Raw genomic sequence first — 18,816 nt, 5'->3', positions numbered from 1 at the left:
TGTCATGGCACACAGATTGACAACCGGAGGATGCCAGTCCCCTCTGGTCATGACTGGTGTGTTAGTTTGCCGGGACTACCATAACAAATACCACAGACTGGATGACTGGAAAAATGGAAAGGTCCAAGATCAGCGTGTCAGTGGGGTTGTTTTCTTCTGAGGCCTCCCTTCTAGTCATCTTTCCCTGCCTGGATCTTCACATGTCCTTCCCTCTGTCCTACTCTCTTTTGAGAACACCAGTTATATGGGATCAGCCTACACTCATGTTCTCATTTATTCATCTTTTCAAACACAATCCCATTCTGAGATGCTGGGTATTAGGACATCAACATGTGAATTTGGCATAGGGGGACACAATTTACCTCCTAACAACTGGCGTCTGAGTGAGGAGGGGAGCAGCATCTGGGACACACCTTAGCCACTGGAAGCATGTCTCATCTTAATCTTCATGACATGCTGATGAGATGAGTAATTATTATGCCTATTGGACAGATGAGAACATGGAGCCCAAAGAGGAAGTCTGTTGCCAAATGTCATACAGTAAGTGGTAGAACCAGAACTAGGGCACAGGCTTTTAAAACTTTAAACTGGATTTCTTATTCCCAAAGTTAATAGAACCAAAAGAAAAGGATAATTTTCTTATTAAATAAGTAATTTATTTATTATTAAATAAGTAATTTATTTCCTACTTACTAAGTTAGTATTAAAAATTACTTATTTAATAAGAACTTACTAATTAAGTAATGGGACCTGCTTAATGTAATAGAACTTTCTGACTAAAATTGAGGGTCTATGTCTGAAATTATAGCATACTTTTTTTTTTTTTAAGTGGAGACGGGGTCTCACTATATTGCCCAGGCTGGCCTCAAACTCCTGGCCTCAAGCAGTCCTCCCACCTCGGCCTCCCAAAGTACTGGGATTATAAGCATGTGCCACCCGCATACAATTATAACCTTTTTACGTAAAACAATAATAGTGAAAGTTATGGCCTACAGAAATTCAGTAACTACCATATAATCAGTGTTTCACTACTATTGATTTAAGGCTTAATTAATAAGAAAATGTGGCACATATGCACCATGGAATACTATGCAGCCATAAAAAAGGATGAGTTCGTGTCCTTTGCAGGGACATGGATGAAGCTGGAAATCATCATTCTCAGCAAACTAACACAGGAACAGAAAACCAAACACTGCATGTTCTCACTTATAGATGGGAATTGAACAACGAGAACACTTGAACACAGGGCAGGGAACATCACACACCAGGGCCTGTCATAGGGTCGGGTGCTGGGGGAGGGATAGCATTACAAGAAATACCTAATGTAAATGACAAGTTGATGGGTGCAGCAAACTAACATGGCACACGTATACATATGTAACAAGTCTGCACGTTGCGCACATGTACCCTAGAACTTAAAGTATAATTAAAAAAAAAAAAAAAAGCTTAAGCAAAATTTTCCAGTTGGATAAAAGTTACTAGTAAGGTGAAAATGTCTTAGTTAACAGGAGCCTCTGTAAGTGAGCCCTTTTTTCAAATTTTTGACTGAGGATATTTTAAGTTTAGGGTAGGTTTGTTTTATTTTCGTTATCCTTATAAGCATTAAGGTAAAATTTCATCTTCAGTTTCTAAACTTCAGCATAAATTCTTAAGAATTGAAAAAAAACTCTGTCTTGCTTTTATAAATAGCAGATAAAGAGGAATGACCTGTAAAAAATCTGCTTACCTCCTTTTGTAAATAGCAGCTCTCAAGGAGTGACCTCTAAAAGAAGCTGGAATGTCATGATAGTTTATCATGCTCTCAAATTCTTTACACATAATTAAGCAGCAAAAGACTAGTTGACTGGAGTGTGTGTGTGTATTTATATATGTATTCCATTCTAACTTGAAACATAGTACATCAACAGCTTTTAAACCAAAGCTCATTTGATTACATTTTTTTTTTTTTTTAATAGGGTCTTGCTCTGTCACAGGCTGAAGTGCAGTGGCATGATCATGGCTCACTACAGCCTCTTAGCCTCCTGAGTACCTGGGACCACAGGCATGCACCACCATGCTCAGCTAATTTTTAAATTTATTTTAGAGATGAGGTCTCACTACATTGCCCAGGCTGGTCTCAAACTCCCGAGCTCAAGTGATCCTCCCACCTCAGCCTCTCAGTGCTGGGATTACAGACACAAGCCACTTTTCCACATTCTCAGTAATACAAAATGTAGGAATTTAAACACATTTTGCTAACAGCAAGGGATCTTAGCTTTTTTACGTGAGTCTGAAAAGTGGTACTATATTCAGTGTGAAGTGTGAAAAAAGGAAAAAATTTGAGCAGGGGTCAGGGTAGAAAACTTTTCTTCTGAATTCCTAATATCCATAATATGTCACTTTAAATATAATTCAAAGATGATTTTCCAAAAGAACGGTTTTGGGTCTTGGTTTTAGTTCATTCATATTATTTTTATCCTTGTTAAATGAAAAGTCAAACTGAAGCTTCCTTAGACTAAATCAAAGTTCAAAGCTACATTTTAAAAATCCACCTCTCAAGATAATTTTTGTTTGATTAAGTGACTTCTGGATAAATGTTTCTTATAATCTTAGTGTTTGAAGGGCAAAGGCAGTCTTACTACAAAAATATGGGCAAGTATTTAACTGATCCTGAACCTATTTGTATGTTTAATCTTTGCAGCCTCTCAAGGTCGAGTCCTTGTGTTATCTCAGAGTATGAAATCATAATTGTGCTTTGACTTCTGGGGAAAGTATTGAGTAAAAAGCAGCATACAGAGGAATAGGTTGGAAGGAAGAATAGAAAAGAAATTTTGCCCCAAATTTGTGATTTACCCACTCCAAGCCAAGAGAGAAAGCTGGGTGTCATTCTTGAAGGAGCCCACCTCACCCCCACACCCAATTCATGGCCATGTTATGTCAATTTCACCTTGAAATATCTTTTGAATCCATCCACTTCTCTCATCCTCACTGTACAACATGTCACTTGCCTGGATTCCCGATAAAGACCTGATTGATCCTTTCTACTACCTCCTGCTGGGCTTTCTCCACTGGAAGTGGTGATCTGTTTGGACTCACCATTGTACCCTTAGCTTAGGATCAAACAGAGTGCCTTGCTAAATGAATGGATTTGCATTAGTTATTAAGATGAATATGACCGTGTCTCTGCTCTGCTTAAATCCTTCTACAGTTTCCCTTGGCCTTTAGAATAAAATCTCCAATCCAACTTCCTCTTGGGACTCTCTTCCCCATTCTCATTTCCAGTCATGTGGGTTCCTTGCTGTTCCCCAAACATAGTCAGTTCTTTCCTGCCTGAGGGCTTTGTGGCAGGTGATTTCTTAGCCTTGAAAGTTGTCTGCCCTTACTGTGATTCATGACTACTCATCTGTCCTCTAACCTCAATTAAACCACCTTGTCACATCCTCTCATGGCACTCTCTACACCTTTGGCGCAGATGTCACTGTTTTTACATCAGGGTCTCTGTCTCTCTGGCTATGCTGCAGCCACAGCTTCCTGGCCCAGGACCATGGGTTTGTTGCTTGAAGATACTGGCCCACAGGTACAAAGCCATATTATAGGGTGACTTAAACACGTCACCTGCAGTACTAGAGACCCAGTTTCTGGCCCCAGGCCCAGGAGATGAGAAGTTGGAAGGTGACAGAACATGGTATGGGGCAGAGAAAAGGAGATCCTGTCTTCATGGCTCAGGTGTTTAACCTAGGCTACTGCTAGGTTTTACCGTTTGCAAAAACATTAGAATAGGACTCTTATTTTTGTTTTTTGTTTTTGTTGTTGTTTGTTTGAGATGGAGTTTCGCCCTTGTTGCCCAGGCTAGAGTGCAACAGCGCCATCTCAGCTCACCGCAACCTCCGCCTCCTGGGTTCAAGTGATTCTCCTGCCTCAGCCTTCCTGAGTAGCTGGAATTACAGGCATGCGCCACTATGCCCGGCTAATTTTGTATTTTTCATAGAGACGGGGTTTCTCTGTGTTAGTCAGGCTGGTCTTGAACTCCTGACCTCAGGTGATCTGCCTGCCTCAGCCTCCCAAAGTGCTGGGATTACAGGCATGAGCCACCGTTCCCAGCCTTAGAATGGGACTCTTTTTAAGCTGACTTCATGTACCACCCACTTATTTGATCCAATGTGAATTGGCCAATGTGATTGTGTCAGTATTTTTAGTTCTCTATACACATAATTTGAATCATGACTCAAGATTCTAATTAAGGGGAGAAACTCTTGTAGTTAAACAATAAATAGCTTTAATAGAGTTTTTTTTTTTTTTTTTTTTTTTGAAGAAATTCTAAGTGGAATGTAGTTTGGGTCTTCTAGTCTGTTCATTTCTTTTTTTTTTTTTTTTTTTTTTTTTTTTGAGACAGAGTCTCGCGCTGTGTCACCCAGGCTGGAGTGCAGTGGCGCGATCTCGGCTCACTGCAAGCTCCGCCTCCCAGGTTCAGGCCATTCTCCTGCCTCAGCCTCCCGAGTAGCTGGGACTACAGGTGCCCGCCACCACGCCCGGCTAGTTTTTTGTATTTTTAGTAGAGACGGGGTTTCACCATGTTAGCCAGGATGGTCTCGATCTCCTGACCTCGTGATCCGCCCACCTCGGCCTCCCAAAGTGCTGGGATTACAGGCTTGAGCCACCGCGCCCGGCCTAGTCTGTTCATTTCTTAGGGCAACATTGAATGATAGGATTTTGGAGTAGAAATGGGCTGAGGCCGAGTAATTAAATTGCCTCCATTTAGAGAATGGGTAGACGGAAGTGTGGTTGGTGACATCCAAGGTCAGACTACGCTAGCGTGAAGCAAAGCTGGAATCCAACCAGACCTTCTGGATTCCAGAACAATGTATTCCCTGCTGCTTTATGCCCCCATGTTAAGTATTTAATTAGCATGAGTTGAAACTCCAAGTCAGCAGTTTTTAGCACTGATGAACTCATTATTGTTCTCTGATCTTTTTTAAAGACAAATTTTATGATGTGTCATTCATAGAGCCACATGACCCTGTTTGGCAGAAGGCACTGAGTCAAGCCAGACCCCACTGAGCCTTTGCAAAGGCAGTAAGTGGAGCGGCTAGTTGTGTGCCATCTGCTAGTGAAAGGGAAATGAGATTATTCTAGAAGCCCAGGACTGACTCTAGATCTCTTAAGGTCTCTGGATCTCAAGGACAGCAACCCTCTTATTTATTCTTCAGTTTTATTAGTGTTTCCAGTGTAACAGTGTTACTTCCTCTAAACAAGACATAGCTTCTCTTCCTATAATGCCAACCTTTCACGTGTCATTTTGAATCAACTCTGGGTTGGTGGAGCCCAGGGTAACCCAACTGTAGTGGACTTTAGAATGTTTTTATACTATGTATTTAAATATGGGTGTGTCTGATATTCGGCAAATTAATTTCAAGCCAAATGATGTGTCACACTCAAAAGCTAGGATGGGCCCAACTGAGAGGCTGCCCTGATTTTCTGAGCGTGACCTGGCTGAATTCCCTCGCCTCTCCTGGCAGAGGACATTTCCCCTTGCTTTCCTCCCACTGCCTGCTTCTCAGCTCGAGCTGGGAACAGTGAGTGTTCAGGTCTTGCTGGGTCTCAGAGATTTTTCAGATGAAATGCAAAATGAGAATAAAGGGAGAGCCCTATTGCTTCCCAGCTCTTTATGGTCTCTGGATCTCAAGGACAGCAACCCTCTTATTTATTACTGGGTTTTATTAGTGTTTCCAGTGTAACAGTGTCACTTCCTCTAAACAGGAAACAGCTTATGCCAGCCTTTCATGTCATTTTGGGTCAACCCTGGGGTGGTGGAGCCCAGACAGACCTGGGCCCCCAAACAGCTCTGCCACTTGCTGTGTGCAGGTCACAGAATCTCTGTGACTCAGTTTACTTTCTGGTAAAATGGGACTCTTGCAAGCACTGACGTTGAGGTAATACTCATAGGATGACGGTCAATAAATGAGACGATGTTTTTAAATATTAACTAGCTGAAAGACTGGAGGCGTCCCTTCACTTGAGGCGCTGTTTCCTCATCGGGAAAACGACGAAGCTGATCCCAAAGGCCTCTTCAGCCCTTTTCAGCAGACACTCCGTGGGTCCTCACTCTAAGGCATTCTTGAACATTGAAAACTTGGTCTCCCTTTCACACACCTCTCCTATTCCCCATCTTTTAGTGGTGGTCTAACCCGCCCGGCCATCCCCTTCCCTCTCACTTCTCATAGCCATTTGGAAGCTGCAGATTGCTGAGTTTCCAGGTCTTTAATCTGCGCTCTTTGCCCTTGGCCCGGGGTGAGGGGCCGACCTGTCTCAAGGGAGGCGCACTCCGCGCTAGGATCCATCCTGGGGAGCCCGGGCCGTGGATCTCCAGGTGGGAGACGGGAGGAGAGCGCAGACGTTCCGGCGCCACCCTCGGACCCGCCGGCTTTTCCAAACCTCTTGAGGAGCCCGAGCGCCCTCTCGGCCCGGCGCTAGGAGGCTGCAGGCGGACCTGGGACCGCGCCGGGATTGGGGGCGGTGCGGGTGGTCCTCGCTCGCCGCGGGGAAAGCTAGCCTTGCACACGCAGGCGCCGGGAAGGAGCCCAGACCGAGGGTGCGTGGTACAGCACCAGGAGCCCTGACCCTGGAACTCCTCGGCCCCCATCGGGCCAGACCCATACGGAGGCCTCAGAGCGGAACCGGGAGACCGCACGCCACGCCCTAGGGCGCCACCCTGCAGGCGTGGGCGGGCCCGGGACTGTCCCCGCTGGAGGCGGTGGGGGGGATCCAGAAGTAATAAGATGCTAATGAAGCGCGAATAAAGCCCCGGCGGCGCCCCGCGCCCCTCGCGGAAGCCACACTCCGCGGCACTCCAGGCGCACGCCGGGGGCCGCCCCGCGTCCCAGCATCCCCGCCCGATCTCGGCGTTTCCGATCTCGGCGTTTCCGACCCCGCCCTCCCACCCGCTCAGACCGGGTTACCAGCCCGGCAGGAAGCGGCCCGTCCCGGCCCCGGAGCCGCCGGTAAGTCGTCCAGCGGAGCGCGCTGCCCGCCCGGCGGCTGCGTGGAGTGAGGTGGGGTGCGCTTCCGGGGAAATGCGGCCGCGGGCGCTCGGGAACCACGCCTGGCAGGTCGGGCAGGTCTTCCCTCAGCCCAGCCTTGCTCACCCCGCGTCCGGACTTTGTCGTCGAGAGTGTCGGGGACCCCCACTGCTGTCGCCCGCGGACCAGCTCCCTCTCCATCCTTTCAGACCGCTCCACCTTTCTCACGGCCTTTGTCCTGGCGTTTCCAGGCTGAGTCGCCCCTTTCTTCCCTTTCGCCGAGGTCTTCCTCCTTCCACTCTCCACCCCCAAGAAGGATCTTTGCCCTTCCGTCTTAAGATTCCGTCTGCCTTCGTCCGGGCGGCCCGCAGCGGGAGGCTTTCATCTCTTGTCTCGGCGCGGCGGGCTGGGAACGGAGGGGCAGCTGGAGGGTGGAGGGGCCAGAGCCCCAGAGACGTGCCCCCGCTGCTGCCACTCACCCTCCCTAACGCTGCCATGAACACCCGCCTCCTCCATACCCTCTGATCCCTTCCGGGCCCCGCGTGAGAAACCCCCTCGGGCACTCTTCAGGTGGCGTGGGAGCGGGCGACAAAGCGAGGCCTTGTCTCCGGAGATTCTTGGGAGAGCGCGCCCGGGCGCACAGGGGGCGGGGCGGGGTCGATCGGGGAGGGGGGAGCCTAGGAGGGGCGAATCCGGCTGCAGTCGACCCCCAGCCCTACCCACGGCCCCCTGGAGCAGGGCACATTCACAGAGGAAGTGTTTTGACCACAGTGCATCAGAAATAGACCCAGGCCTCTGTTCCCCAGTCAGTCGCAACATCCTCCTGCCGTTTGTTGAGGTAGTTTGGTGGTGGAAAGTGGAACCCACGGACAGAGGCTGTTTCTCTGTCAGGAGGCAAGCACGAGTGCTGAGGAAAACTTTGCCCTTGCCATGAGGCACTTCTCACACCCAGCGTGGCACTGAGGCCATCGAGGGGCGCCCGGCACAGGACGTATGGAGGGAGATGGGGCAGGATATGTGCGCAGCAGCTGGGGTCCTGGGTATCAGATCTGTCCATGTGTTGCATACAAAGGCAGCTCTGTCCTCTCCACATCTAAGAAGTCCCCCCACGCCCTGATTCCAAGGCCTAAGGAAGGCAGGCTAAGAATTCCTACCCAACGGCTTGGAGATCCCCGGACAGGGAGGCTGAGCTGGAGGCTCCCCTGGTGTCCCATCTGCCCTCTGTGCCCAAGACTAATGTTTTTCACTTCCAAATTTGGCAAATTTCACTTGGGAGTGGACGGGATAGCAGCTGTCTCTGGAGCAGATGCTGGTAGGGGAGTGGGCTGGGAGGAGCAAAGCCAATCACTGGTGAATCCCGAGTTCCCTGGGGACACCAGCCTGCTCTCTTCGCCTCCCCTTCTTTTTTATTTCTTCTGTTCTCCAGCCTCTTCCCCTTCTTCTTCCACCTCTCCAGCCACTTGCCTCTGCCCAGCTGCTGCCCTCCCCGGGAGCCCCAGGGAGGCCTCCATGGCTTCACCCACCTCCACCAACCCAGCGCATGCCCATTTTGAGAGCTTCCTGCAGGCCCAGCTGTGCCAGGACGTGCTGAGCAGCTTCCAGGAGCTATGTGGGGCCCTGGGACTGGAGCCCGGTGGGGGGCTGCCCCAGTACCACAAGATCAAGGACCAGCTCAACTACTGGAGTGCCAAGTCACTGTGGACCAAGCTGGACAAGCGAGCAGGCCAGGCTGTCTACCAGCAGGGCCGGGCCTGCACCAGCACCAAGGTGGATACACAGTGCCTGGGATGGGGTGTGGAGAATGGGGGGAGTCAGAGGAGGGACAGGATGCCATGCCCTCACTGCCCTGTGTGTTCACAGTGCCTGGTGGTGGGTGCCGGACCTTGTGGGCTGCGGGTCGCTGTGGAGCTGGCACTGCTGGGTGCCCGAGTGGTGCTGGTGGAAAAGCGCACCAAGTTCTCTCGCCACAACGTGCTCCACCTCTGGCCCTTCACCATCCACGACCTGCGGGCACTTGGTGCTAAGAAGTTCTACGGGCGCTTCTGCACTGGCACCCTGGACCACATCAGTGAGCACCACGTGGTGGCCCGGAGGGGCGGGTGAGCCTGGGCTTATAGGCAGGCCAGTGGGGAAATGCTGGGCCAGCCAAGAGTCGAAGTAGACAAGATCCATATCAGCCAGGTGACCTTGAAGATTCAGGTCCCCCATCTATAAGTGGTCTTTTGGGCTGAGTGATCGCTACGACCTTTTCCAGTCTGACCAGGCACACGCTGGTACATGGGGAGCTTGTGCTGCCCTAGGGTCCCTGTTCCTAATGTCCTCTCCCTTCCAGGCATCCGGCAGCTCCAGCTGCTTCTGCTGAAGGTAGTATTGCTGCTGGGGGTGGAAATTCACTGGGGTGTCACTTTTACTGGCCTCCAGCCCCCTCCCAGAAAGGGTAAGTATTTCTCGGAACCTCCCCCTCCCCCATCAAGAACTTGGCCAGTATCTGAAAAAGGGTGGGCCAGGAGTGGCCTTTTTTGTTTTTGTTTTGTTTTGAGACAGTCTTGCTCGCTCTGTCACCCAGGCTGGAGTGCAGTGGCACAATCTCGGCTCACTGCAACCTCCGCCACCCAGTTTCAAGTGATTCTCCTGCCTCAGCCTCCCGAGGAGCTGGGATTACAGGCATGTGCCACCATGCCCAGCTAATTTTTGTATTTTTTTAAGTAGAGATGGGGTCTTGCTATATCAGCCAGGCTGGTCTCGAACTCCTGACCTCAAGTGATCCACCCGCCTCGGTCTCCCAGAGTGCTGGGAATACAGGTGTGACCCACCACGCCAGCTAGGAGTCTCCTTTTCTTTTTTTTTTTTTTTTTTTTTGAGACGGAGTCTCGCTCTGTTGCCCAGGCTGGAGTGCAGTGGCCGGATCTCAACTCACTGCAAGCTCCGCCTCCCAGGTTCATGCCATTCTTCTGTCTAAGCCTCCCGAGTAGCTGGGACTACAGACGCCCGCCACCTCGCCTGGCTAGTTTTTTGTATTTTTTAGTGGAGACGGGGTTTCACCGGGTTAGCCAGGATGATCTCATCTCCTGACCTCGTGATCCGCCCGTCTCGGCCTCCCAAAGTGCTAGGATTACAGGCTTGAGTCCTTTTCTAACAGTGTGGCCTTGGGCAAGCAGCTCTGAGCCTCAGGTTGAGCATTTGCAAAACAAGAATAGCACTTCCTTCCTTACCTGCCTTCCATGGCTGCTGTGCAGGTATAATCTGATAGATAATATATCATTGCTTTCTAAACCAGAGAGCCCTTTATACATGTTTTGATGATTTCACTAGCTTGCCCTGAGAGTATAGGGGCTCTTACGACTTCTACACCTTTGTGCCTCTCATACCCCCTGCCCCAGGGAGTGGCTGGCGTGCCCAGCTCCAACCCAACCCCCCTGCCCAGCTGGCCAACTATGAATTTGACGTCCTTATCTCCGCTGCAGGAGGTAAATTCGTCCCTGAAGGTGAGTGATCACTTCCCTCAAAGAAGCCAGCATCTCTGGCACCTCCTGGGCCTTTCTAGATTGTTATAACACCCTCCTCCTGCCATTGTTCACCTACCGCCACCTCTAGGCTTCAAAGTTCGAGAAATGCGAGGCAAACTGGCCATTGGCATCACAGCCAACTTTGTGAACGGACGCACCGTGGAGGAGACACAGGTGCCGGAGATCAGTGGTGTAGCCAGGATCTACAACCAGAGCTTCTTCCAGAGCCTTCTCAAAGCCACAGGTCAGGGACCCTCTTGCTGAATTTCCCCTCCCCTTGCCTGACCGTGGCCTGGCTCCTGCCTCTCCCTTCCAAACCTGTCCTCGCTGCAAGGAACTCCACGCTTTTCTGTTTTTTGGTCTCAGCCGCAAAGGAGAAGGAAACTGTCCTGTCAGGGATTAAGCAGGCACAGCCCTAGTTGACCACCCAGCATGAAAAGTCCTGGAATCTCTCAAAGATGAACCTGTGTATGGGAGTTTTGCTTAAGTGGTACTTCAAAAAGATGCCTATGTTTACTTTGGCTTTGCACTGCCGTGTGACCAGGTGGTGCAGGTCTCCCAAATGCCACCCCAGCCAAGCTTCCCTCTTTGCTCTAAGCCCTCAAGCCTCCTGGGCCTGGGGCAGATGGTGGTTTGTGTCATCAGGACTCACAGGGTTCTACGTGTGGAGCACTCACTGCAGCCTAAGCTGGGATCCCAGCTCAGAGGTCTGGCCATGTTGGGATGTTTGGGGAAGGTGATACATTATCAGGAGACATATCTCCTCTCCCCTGCCCTGTACCCCCAGGCATTGATCTGGAGAACATTGTGTACTACAAGGATGACACCCACTACTTTGTGATGACAGCCAAAAAGCAGTGCCTGCTGCGGCTGGGGGTGCTGCGCCAGGTGAGGCCCAGTTCTGGCCGGGAGAGGCTGGGTGGTGAGCCCCGGGAGGCAGAGGCTAGGCTTGGACATAGTCGACACCTGGGTGTGGGGACCCCGTCCTCTCCTGCCTTTGTCCTGGCATTAATTTCACCTCTAAAAGTTCTCTCGGCCAGGCATGGTGGCTCACGCCTGTAATCCCAGCACTTTGGGAGGCCGAGGCAGGTGGATCACCTGAGGTCAGGAGTTCAAGACCAGCCTGGCCAACATGGTAAAACCCCGTCTCTACTAAAAGTACAAAAATTAACTGGGTGTGGTGGTGGGCACCTGTAATCCCAGCTACTCGGGAGGCTGAGGCAGGATAATCATTTGAACCTGGGAGGTGGAAGTTGCACTGAGCCAAGATTGTGCCACTGCACTCCAGCCTGGGCAACAAAATGAAACTCTGTCTTTAAAAAAAAAAAAAAAAAAAAGTTATTTACCCTGGGATTTACAAGGCAACAGAAATCATATTCTGGGCTAAACACCTTATACCAGCCACAGTAGATATGTGTCAGCTCCCTGAGGACAGGCATTTTTGTCTCTTTGTTGCTTGCTGCTAATTGCCAGTACCTGGAACAGTGCCAAATACATAGTAAGCACTCAGTATGTATTTGCTGAATGAATGAATTCAGCAATGTGCTAGATACCGTGTTTAGAGTTACATTTGCATTGTCTCATCTAATTCTCATGAGTACCCTGATAAATTAGGCATGTTGTCTCTAAGTGATGGACAAACTAAAGCTCTTGAGTTTGTGGCAAGTATATGACAGTAGTGATATAGGCAGAACAGCCTGGGACCCCAGCAGCAGGGTGAGGGCTGAGGAAGGGGCTTTGAGAATTCCAGGCTACTGGTATTCTAGTCCCAGCTCAGCCTTCAACTACTGTGTAGTCTAGGGCAGCCCCTTCCTTCTCGGGGCCCCAGGATGTGCACCTTCTGCGCCCAAGGGGGCGGCACTGGCCCACTGACCCTGCTCTCAGAGGTCTCTGAGGTTCTGCTCTGTTGACCATACAGGACTGGCCAGACACCGATCGGCTGCTGGGCAGCGCCAATGTGGTGCCCGAGGCTCTGCAGCGCTTTGCCCGGGCAGCTGCTGACTTCGCCACCCATGGCAAGCTCGGGAAACTAGAGTTTGCCCAGGATGCCCACAGGCAGCCTGATGTCTGTGCCTTTGACTTCACAAGCATGATGCGGGCAGAGAGTTCTGCTCGTGTGCAAGAGAAGCATGGCGCCCGCCTGCTGCTGGCACTGGTGGGGGACTGCCTGGTGGAGGTGAGGGATTCAGGAGGCACAGGAGTTTCATGGTTAGGGGAGGGAGGTTAGCCTAGTATGGAGGAGGGGATAAAAAGGTCTGCCTGTGGAGGGGAGGAGCTAAGGGCTGCCTGGTGTGGGGACAGCCCCTTCTGCTGTGATCTTGGTGGGTGTCTGGGCTTGGGATGCACCTGTTGGATTCTCCCTGAGCTACTTCCTATTCCTCTGACACTGCAGCCCTTCTGGCCTCTGGGCACTGGAGTGGCGCGGGGCTTCCTGGCAGCCTTTGATGCAGCCTGGATGGTGAAGCGGTGGGCAGAGGGCGCTGAGCCCCTAGAGGTGTTGGCTGAGCGGTGAGACCTGAGTTGAGGGGGGGTGTGGGCAGGGCAGGGCAGGACATGTGACAAGGCTCAGGAAGAGGGGAAGGGGTGCTGGGTGAATAGATGGAGGAAATAGGCAGAAGGCCTGGCAGTTCCTGAGGGATGGGTGCTGATAGATGCCCTCCCATTCATGCCCCTGCCCCTTACCCTCACCCCCTCAGTGAGAGCCTGTACCAGCTTCTATCACAGACATCCCCAGAAAACATGCATCGCAATGTGGCCCAGTATGGGCTGGACCCAGCCACCCGCTACCCCAACCTGAACCTCCGGGCAGTGACCCCCAATCAGGTCAGACCCCCGGCACCCCCACCAGGCTTCCCAAGCCAACCCCCTCCCCCGAGGTCAGGCCCTCCCTGCCCAGTCACTGCCCTTTGGGGTCAATCCTACCCCCAGCAGGCCCTTACCCCTGGACTGAGGGGCTGTGTGGCCAGCCTGCCTTGAGACCTGAGCGGGGCTGCCTTAGGTACGAGACCTGTACGACGTGCTAACCAAGGAGCCTGTGCAGAGGAATGACAAGACAGATGCACGGATGCCAACCACCGGTGAGCAGACCTTCTTCCTGAGCGGTGACCAAAATATGTACTACCCAGCGAGGCCTAGGTGGTCGCCGCAAAGCAGCTGCAGCCTCAGGACAGGAGCAGCGTGCCGGAGCACTCGTGGTTGCTGGTGGGTTGGTTGGGGGCCTGCTGGAGGAACAGAGGGGCAGCACCGCACAGGCAGCAGCTGGCTGCCAGTCTGAGTGGAAGTGCTTCAGTGTTTTAACCACCACTACAGCCACAGTGGTGCTGGCAATCTCCCCTGCTCCCAGTTTAGTCTGCTGCCCTCTATGTGGCCAGTTGCAATTTCACTTTATTCACTCCTCTACTTTATTCCAAAGAGATTTTTTAAAAAGAGAATTGGGATGAAGGAGGGCTGCTGACAGTGAGCTTTAGGCTGGTGCTCTAGTAGAGGTGGGTCCCTGGCTCCTCCTCCCCTACGGAACCCCCACACCCAGCAGTTGGGCTCCCTATATGCCTGGGATGGGCAGAGGGGGCCTTGGACACAGCGCAGCCTTCTCTCCCAGGGTCGGCAGGCACCCAGGAGGAGCTGCTACGCTGGTGCCAGGAGCAGACAGCTGGGTACCCGGGAGTCCACGTCTCCGATCTGTCTTCCTCCTGGACTGATGGGCTAGCTCTGTGTGCCCTGGTGCACCGGTTGCAGCCTGGCCTGCTGTGAGTCCCTGGCAGACCCACCTCTCTCTCATGATCTCAGTGTAGTGTTAGCACATCCAGCTGAGTCCTAGAGACAGTGTGCTTCCTTGCATCTGCCGACAGTCTTGTGAGACTCTAATGCATTCAGATAGTGGAGAGCTTTGTGAATGGCACAGGCCCCCAAAGCCAGTAGTGTCACTGGGTTGGGCACTGGGTAGCAGAGACCGCACACCTACCTTCAAGCCTTCTTGTACCCCAGCCACTGCTTGCTGTCCCTCCCCTGCTGCTGCCCCTTCTCCCCTCAGTGGGGCTAGGTTCTTGTCTCTAGTTGGCTTTTCTCCCTGACACCCCACAGGGAACCCTCAGAGCTGCAGGGGCTGGGGGCTCTGGAAGCAACTGCCTGGGCACTAAAGGTGGCAGAGCATGAGCTGGGCATCACACCGGTGGTGTCTGCACAGGCCGTGGTGGCAGGGAGCGACCCACTGGGCCTCATTGCCTACCTCAGCCACTTCCACAGTGCCTTCAAGAGCACGGCCCACAGCCCAGGTGACTTGAAAGGAAGGTGGGCAGGATAGGTGGGATGGGGAGGTGTCTGTGTGTGTGACAGAAAGAGGGAGAAGGCACCCTCTGAGGGCCAGCTTGGGAGAGGTGTCCTTCTGGGTTGGGGAGTGACTGTCTGTTCTAGGGGTACAGTGTTGGCACCCCCATCCACACTGATGCCCTGGCTCTCCCTGCAGGCCCTGTCAGCCAGGCCTCCCCAGGGACCTCTAGTGCTGTATTATTCCTTGGTAAACTTCAGAGGACCCTGCAGCGATCCCGGGCCAAGGTGAAGAGTCTAGGCAGGGCTGGAACTGAGCAGGGAGGAGTGGGCAGGGGGGTACCCAGTGGAGATCCTGGAGTGATGGTGAGGACATTCAGAAAGTGGCAAGGACTGGGGGCTCAAAACGTCACACTCAGAGCTGTTAGGACTTATTGCAGGAAAATGCAGAGGATGCTGGTGGCAAGAAGCTGCGCTTGGAGGTAAATGCAGGCAGGGGCAGGTGGGTCTCCTACCCCACATTTTATCCCCTTTCCTGATACTGTCTTCACGATTTCTCATCGCCCCCATCCCAGGTCCTAAAACCCCCCATCCAGCCTCCCTGCCTAGTCTCACTCCCCTTCCCTTCAGCCCCTTCTGTTCATCTGTACGCATCCCCTCCCAGCTGGCCCTGCCCCTCTACCCTCCCTGCCTGAGCACTTACCTCCTTAGATGGACGCCGAGACCCCAAGTACTGAGGTGCCACCTGACCCAGAGCCTGGTGTACCCCTGACACCCCCATCCCAACACCAGGAGGTGAGAGCCAGGGCCTCGTGTGCAGGCAGAGGCCTGGGGAGGGCAAGGCGGGGACGTTTCATGGGAGGGAAAGAACTTTGGAGCTGGCCTTGGCTCTGCCTGATCCCGTGTCCTGGGGGTCCATGCAGGCTGGTGCCGGGGACCTGTGTGCACTTTGTGGGGAACACCTGTATGTCCTGGAACGCCTCTGTGTCGACGGCCATTTCTTCCACCGGAGCTGCTTCCGCTGCCACACCTGTGAGGCCACACTATGGCCAGGTGGCTACGAGCAGCACCCAGGAGATGGTGAGTGGGCCTGGGAGACGTCCAGAGAGACTCTTGGCCTGGTCCTGCCTGGGGGACAAAGAGCTTGAGGTAGAGGGGCACAGGGTGGAAACAGGCTCAAGATGGCACTTCGTTCTCCTGAGCTCAGGGTCTTCTCTATCCCCTCCAAAGCTCCAGATACGTGGTTCTGAGGAACAGGAGGCTGGCAGAAATTCACCTGCAAATCTGTCTTGTTTTCCCCACCTTCCTTCATAAACTTGTTGCGTGTCTGGGCACTGGGCTGCCCACACCAGATGCCTCCTCTCTCTACCCTTTCCAGGACGTTTCTACTGCCTCCAGCACCTGCCCCAGCCAGACCACAAAGAAGAAGGCAGTGATGGAGGCCCCGAGAGTCCGGTAAAGACTGTGAAGGCATGTGTGTGTACTGGGGCATGGGAAGAGGAAGAGGGTCTCATCAAACCAGCGCTCTGCTGGGGGTAACTGAATGTCTTTCTCTACTAGCATGTAAGCTCTGTGAAGGCAGGGATGCCTGTCCGCTTACACTTCTTGTTCTCTCAAGTATCTAAAACACAGCCAGACACTGTTCGTAAACAGTTTTAAGCAAATGAATGCCAAGGCTCACTTTTGCTCCAAAGGGGTAGCCTCACCCCGCAACCTCACCCCACCCTGGGCAGGTCACTGACCAGACCACATGGTGGCTTTTCCAGGAGCTCCCCACACCAAGTGAGAATAGCATGCCACCAGACCTCTCAACTCCCACAGCCTCGCAGGAGGGGGTCGGTCCTGTTCCAGATCCCAGCCAGCCCACCCGTCGGCGGATCCACCTCTCCAGCCTAGAGCGCCAGCGGTTGTCCTCCCTTAACCTTACCCCTGACCCGGAAATGGAGCCTCCACCTAAGCCCCCCCGCAGCTGCTCCGCCTTGGCCCGCCACGCCCTGGAGAGCAGCTTTGTGGGTTGGGGCCTGCCAGCCCAGAGCCCTCAAGGTAACTGCCATCCTCGAAGATGTGCTGACCCAGGATGGGACAGGGTGGGAGCACTGTCTTCCTGCAGAGGAATTCTGGGGAATACAGAGGGAAGTTGTGGGGATCCCAGGCCGTGCCAGCCTCTCCTCTGCTCCATTCTTCTCAGTTCCTCCCATGCCCCAACACACACATTCAGTCTTTACCAGGCTCGCAGGGCCTCCATCACCACCATGCTCTCTGTTGCCTGACTGGGGCAGGTGCTGGAGGCAGTAGAACTTCTCAGTTCTTCTTCTCAGCTCTTGCGGCCATGGAGAAGGAGGAAGAAGAGAGTTCCTCCTCCAGTGAAGAGGAAGAAGATGTACCTTTGGACTCAGATGTGGAACAGGTGAGTGGGCCAGTGTGCAGCCACGAAACGCTCTCCAGCCCACTACAGGAGAAACCTGCACTGCACTCCGTCCTCTGCACCCTTCTCTTGGAATGTCTTCTCACTCAGCCTGTCATATCTCTGGCCTCCACCTTTTCTATCAGAGCTTACCCCGCTTCCAGCACGGGTTCTTTTCTGCCTTTCCAAACAACACTTCTATCCACCAGGGGGCCCAGGCCCTATCCCTGACTGGCCTGATCCTCCCATAGGCCCTGCAGACCTTTGCCAAGACCTCAGGCACCATGAATGACTACCCAACATGGCGTCGGACTCTGCTGCGCCGTGCGAAGGAGGAGGAGATGAAGAGGTTCCGGAAGGCCCAGGTGAAGCCCAGGGGTTCCCAAAATTCTGATGGGGTCAAAGTTCTGAGTTCCTCCAGTGCTCTGTTCTTGAGCAACCCAGAGACTCCTGGGTATCCTGTCTTGTACCCCTCAGACCATCCAGCGGCGACTAAATGAGATCGAGGGTGCCCTGAGGGAGCTAGAGGCCGAGGGCGTGAAGCTGGAGCTGGCCCTGAGGCGCCAGAGCAGTGAGTGACAAGCTAGGACACCCCTCTGCCTCCTAGCACTGTGTTCAGCTCCACGCTGCAGCCCATAGGAGTCCCAGTGGCTGTACCACACAGCTAACACATGCCTGTGACACCCTGCTCACCTGTGGCCCCTAAGCCTGTGACTCCTTCGGTGCTGGCTGGAAACCTCCTGACCACCCCACCCATCTTCCTTCTTCTCAGGTTCCCCAGAACAGCAAAAGAAACTATGGGTAGGACAGCTGCTACAGCTCGTTGACAAGAAAAACAGCCTGGTGGCTGAGGAGGCTGAGCTCATGATCATGTAAGGGGAAGGGGATGGTGACAGTGGTCCTCGGGCCAGGCTCCAGCCCCTTGGGCACCCTAGACAGCTCTGCTTCTACAATCCCTGACCTCCACAGGGTGCAGGAGTTGAACCTGGAGGAGAAACAGTGGCAGCTGGACCAGGAGCTACGAGGCTACATGAACCGGGAAGGTAGGTGAAATGTGGGGAGAGGCAGACACATCCCAGGGTTGTGTCATGCAAGCCTCATGATCTCAGCTACTGATCAAGCAGCATGGTCCCTTCTCACTTCAGTTCAATCAGAGCTGCACAGTTGGCTTTTATACAAGATCTCCTTAAAAAAAAAAATGCTGCTGCTCAGTAGTGCTAGAAAACCACTGGTGTTGGCAACCGTCCTCATTTGGCAGCTTAGGAAACAAAGCCCGGGTTATAGAAATCACATAGGCTGGGATTAGGCTGTGGCTCTCCTGCTTCCCTGCCTAGTTCCCTGTTCTCTGAGCTTTGTCTCCCCCGTTTTAGAAACCCTAAAGACAGCTGCTGATCGGCAGGCTGAGGACCAGGTCCTGAGGAAGCTGGTGGATTTGGTCAACCAGAGAGATGCCCTCATCCGCTTGCAGGAGGAGCGCAGGCTCAGCGAGCTGGCCTTGGGGATAGGGGCCCAGGGCTAGAAGAGGGTGGACTGTCTGCTTTCGTTCTCACAAGGAAAACACCTCACCCCAGCACAGTGCCACCCCTGTTCATCTGGGCTGCCTGGCAGAGAGCCTCGCTGTTTACAATTAAAATGTTTCTGCCACAAA

At 52.9% G+C, this 18,816-nt stretch overlaps 1 protein-coding gene across 9 annotated transcripts in view; it reads left to right on the top strand.

Moving 5' to 3' along the window:
* Positions 1-18,816, top strand: part of MICAL1 (microtubule associated monooxygenase, calponin and LIM domain containing 1) — a 22,933-nt gene extending 4,117 nt beyond the window's left edge. Inside the window, exons 1-25 of one of the 9 annotated variants that reach the window (XM_003898326.3) lie at positions 6,706-6,977; positions 8,452-8,762; positions 8,856-9,063; positions 9,328-9,432; positions 10,376-10,480; positions 10,590-10,745; positions 11,289-11,389; positions 12,420-12,677; positions 12,894-13,009; positions 13,198-13,324; positions 13,500-13,578; positions 14,100-14,247; positions 14,582-14,772; positions 14,964-15,052; positions 15,205-15,246; positions 15,476-15,559; positions 15,688-15,844; positions 16,143-16,219; positions 16,531-16,807; positions 17,083-17,171; positions 17,420-17,533; positions 17,646-17,739; positions 17,941-18,040; positions 18,138-18,211; positions 18,539-18,816. In XM_003898326.3, the coding sequence (XP_003898375.1) occupies positions 8,505-8,762; positions 8,856-9,063; positions 9,328-9,432; positions 10,376-10,480; positions 10,590-10,745; positions 11,289-11,389; positions 12,420-12,677; positions 12,894-13,009; positions 13,198-13,324; positions 13,500-13,578; positions 14,100-14,247; positions 14,582-14,772; positions 14,964-15,052; positions 15,205-15,246; positions 15,476-15,559; positions 15,688-15,844; positions 16,143-16,219; positions 16,531-16,807; positions 17,083-17,171; positions 17,420-17,533; positions 17,646-17,739; positions 17,941-18,040; positions 18,138-18,211; positions 18,539-18,687 (3,198 nt within the window). In that variant the 5' untranslated portion in view covers positions 6,706-6,977; positions 8,452-8,504 and the 3' untranslated portion in view covers positions 18,688-18,816. Of the gene's footprint in view, positions 1-6,705; positions 6,978-8,451; positions 8,763-8,855; positions 9,064-9,327; positions 9,433-10,375; positions 10,481-10,589; positions 10,746-11,288; positions 11,390-12,419; positions 12,678-12,893; positions 13,010-13,197; positions 13,325-13,499; positions 13,579-14,099; positions 14,248-14,581; positions 14,773-14,963; positions 15,053-15,204; positions 15,267-15,475; positions 15,560-15,687; positions 15,845-16,142; positions 16,235-16,530; positions 16,808-17,043; positions 17,172-17,419; positions 17,534-17,645; positions 17,740-17,940; positions 18,041-18,137; positions 18,212-18,538 lie in introns of those variants that run through there. The other 8 variants (XM_021938000.2, XM_021938001.2, XM_009206312.3 and 5 more) reach the window with 8 other exon arrangements.

This window comes from Papio anubis, chromosome 6 (genome assembly GCF_008728515.1).
Source record: "Papio anubis isolate 15944 chromosome 6, Panubis1.0, whole genome shotgun sequence".
In the NCBI taxonomy this organism is placed as follows: domain Eukaryota; kingdom Metazoa; phylum Chordata; class Mammalia; order Primates; family Cercopithecidae; genus Papio; species Papio anubis.
The sequence above is the reverse complement of the archived record's forward strand: the minus strand, read 5'-3'. Positions and strand labels throughout refer to the sequence as shown.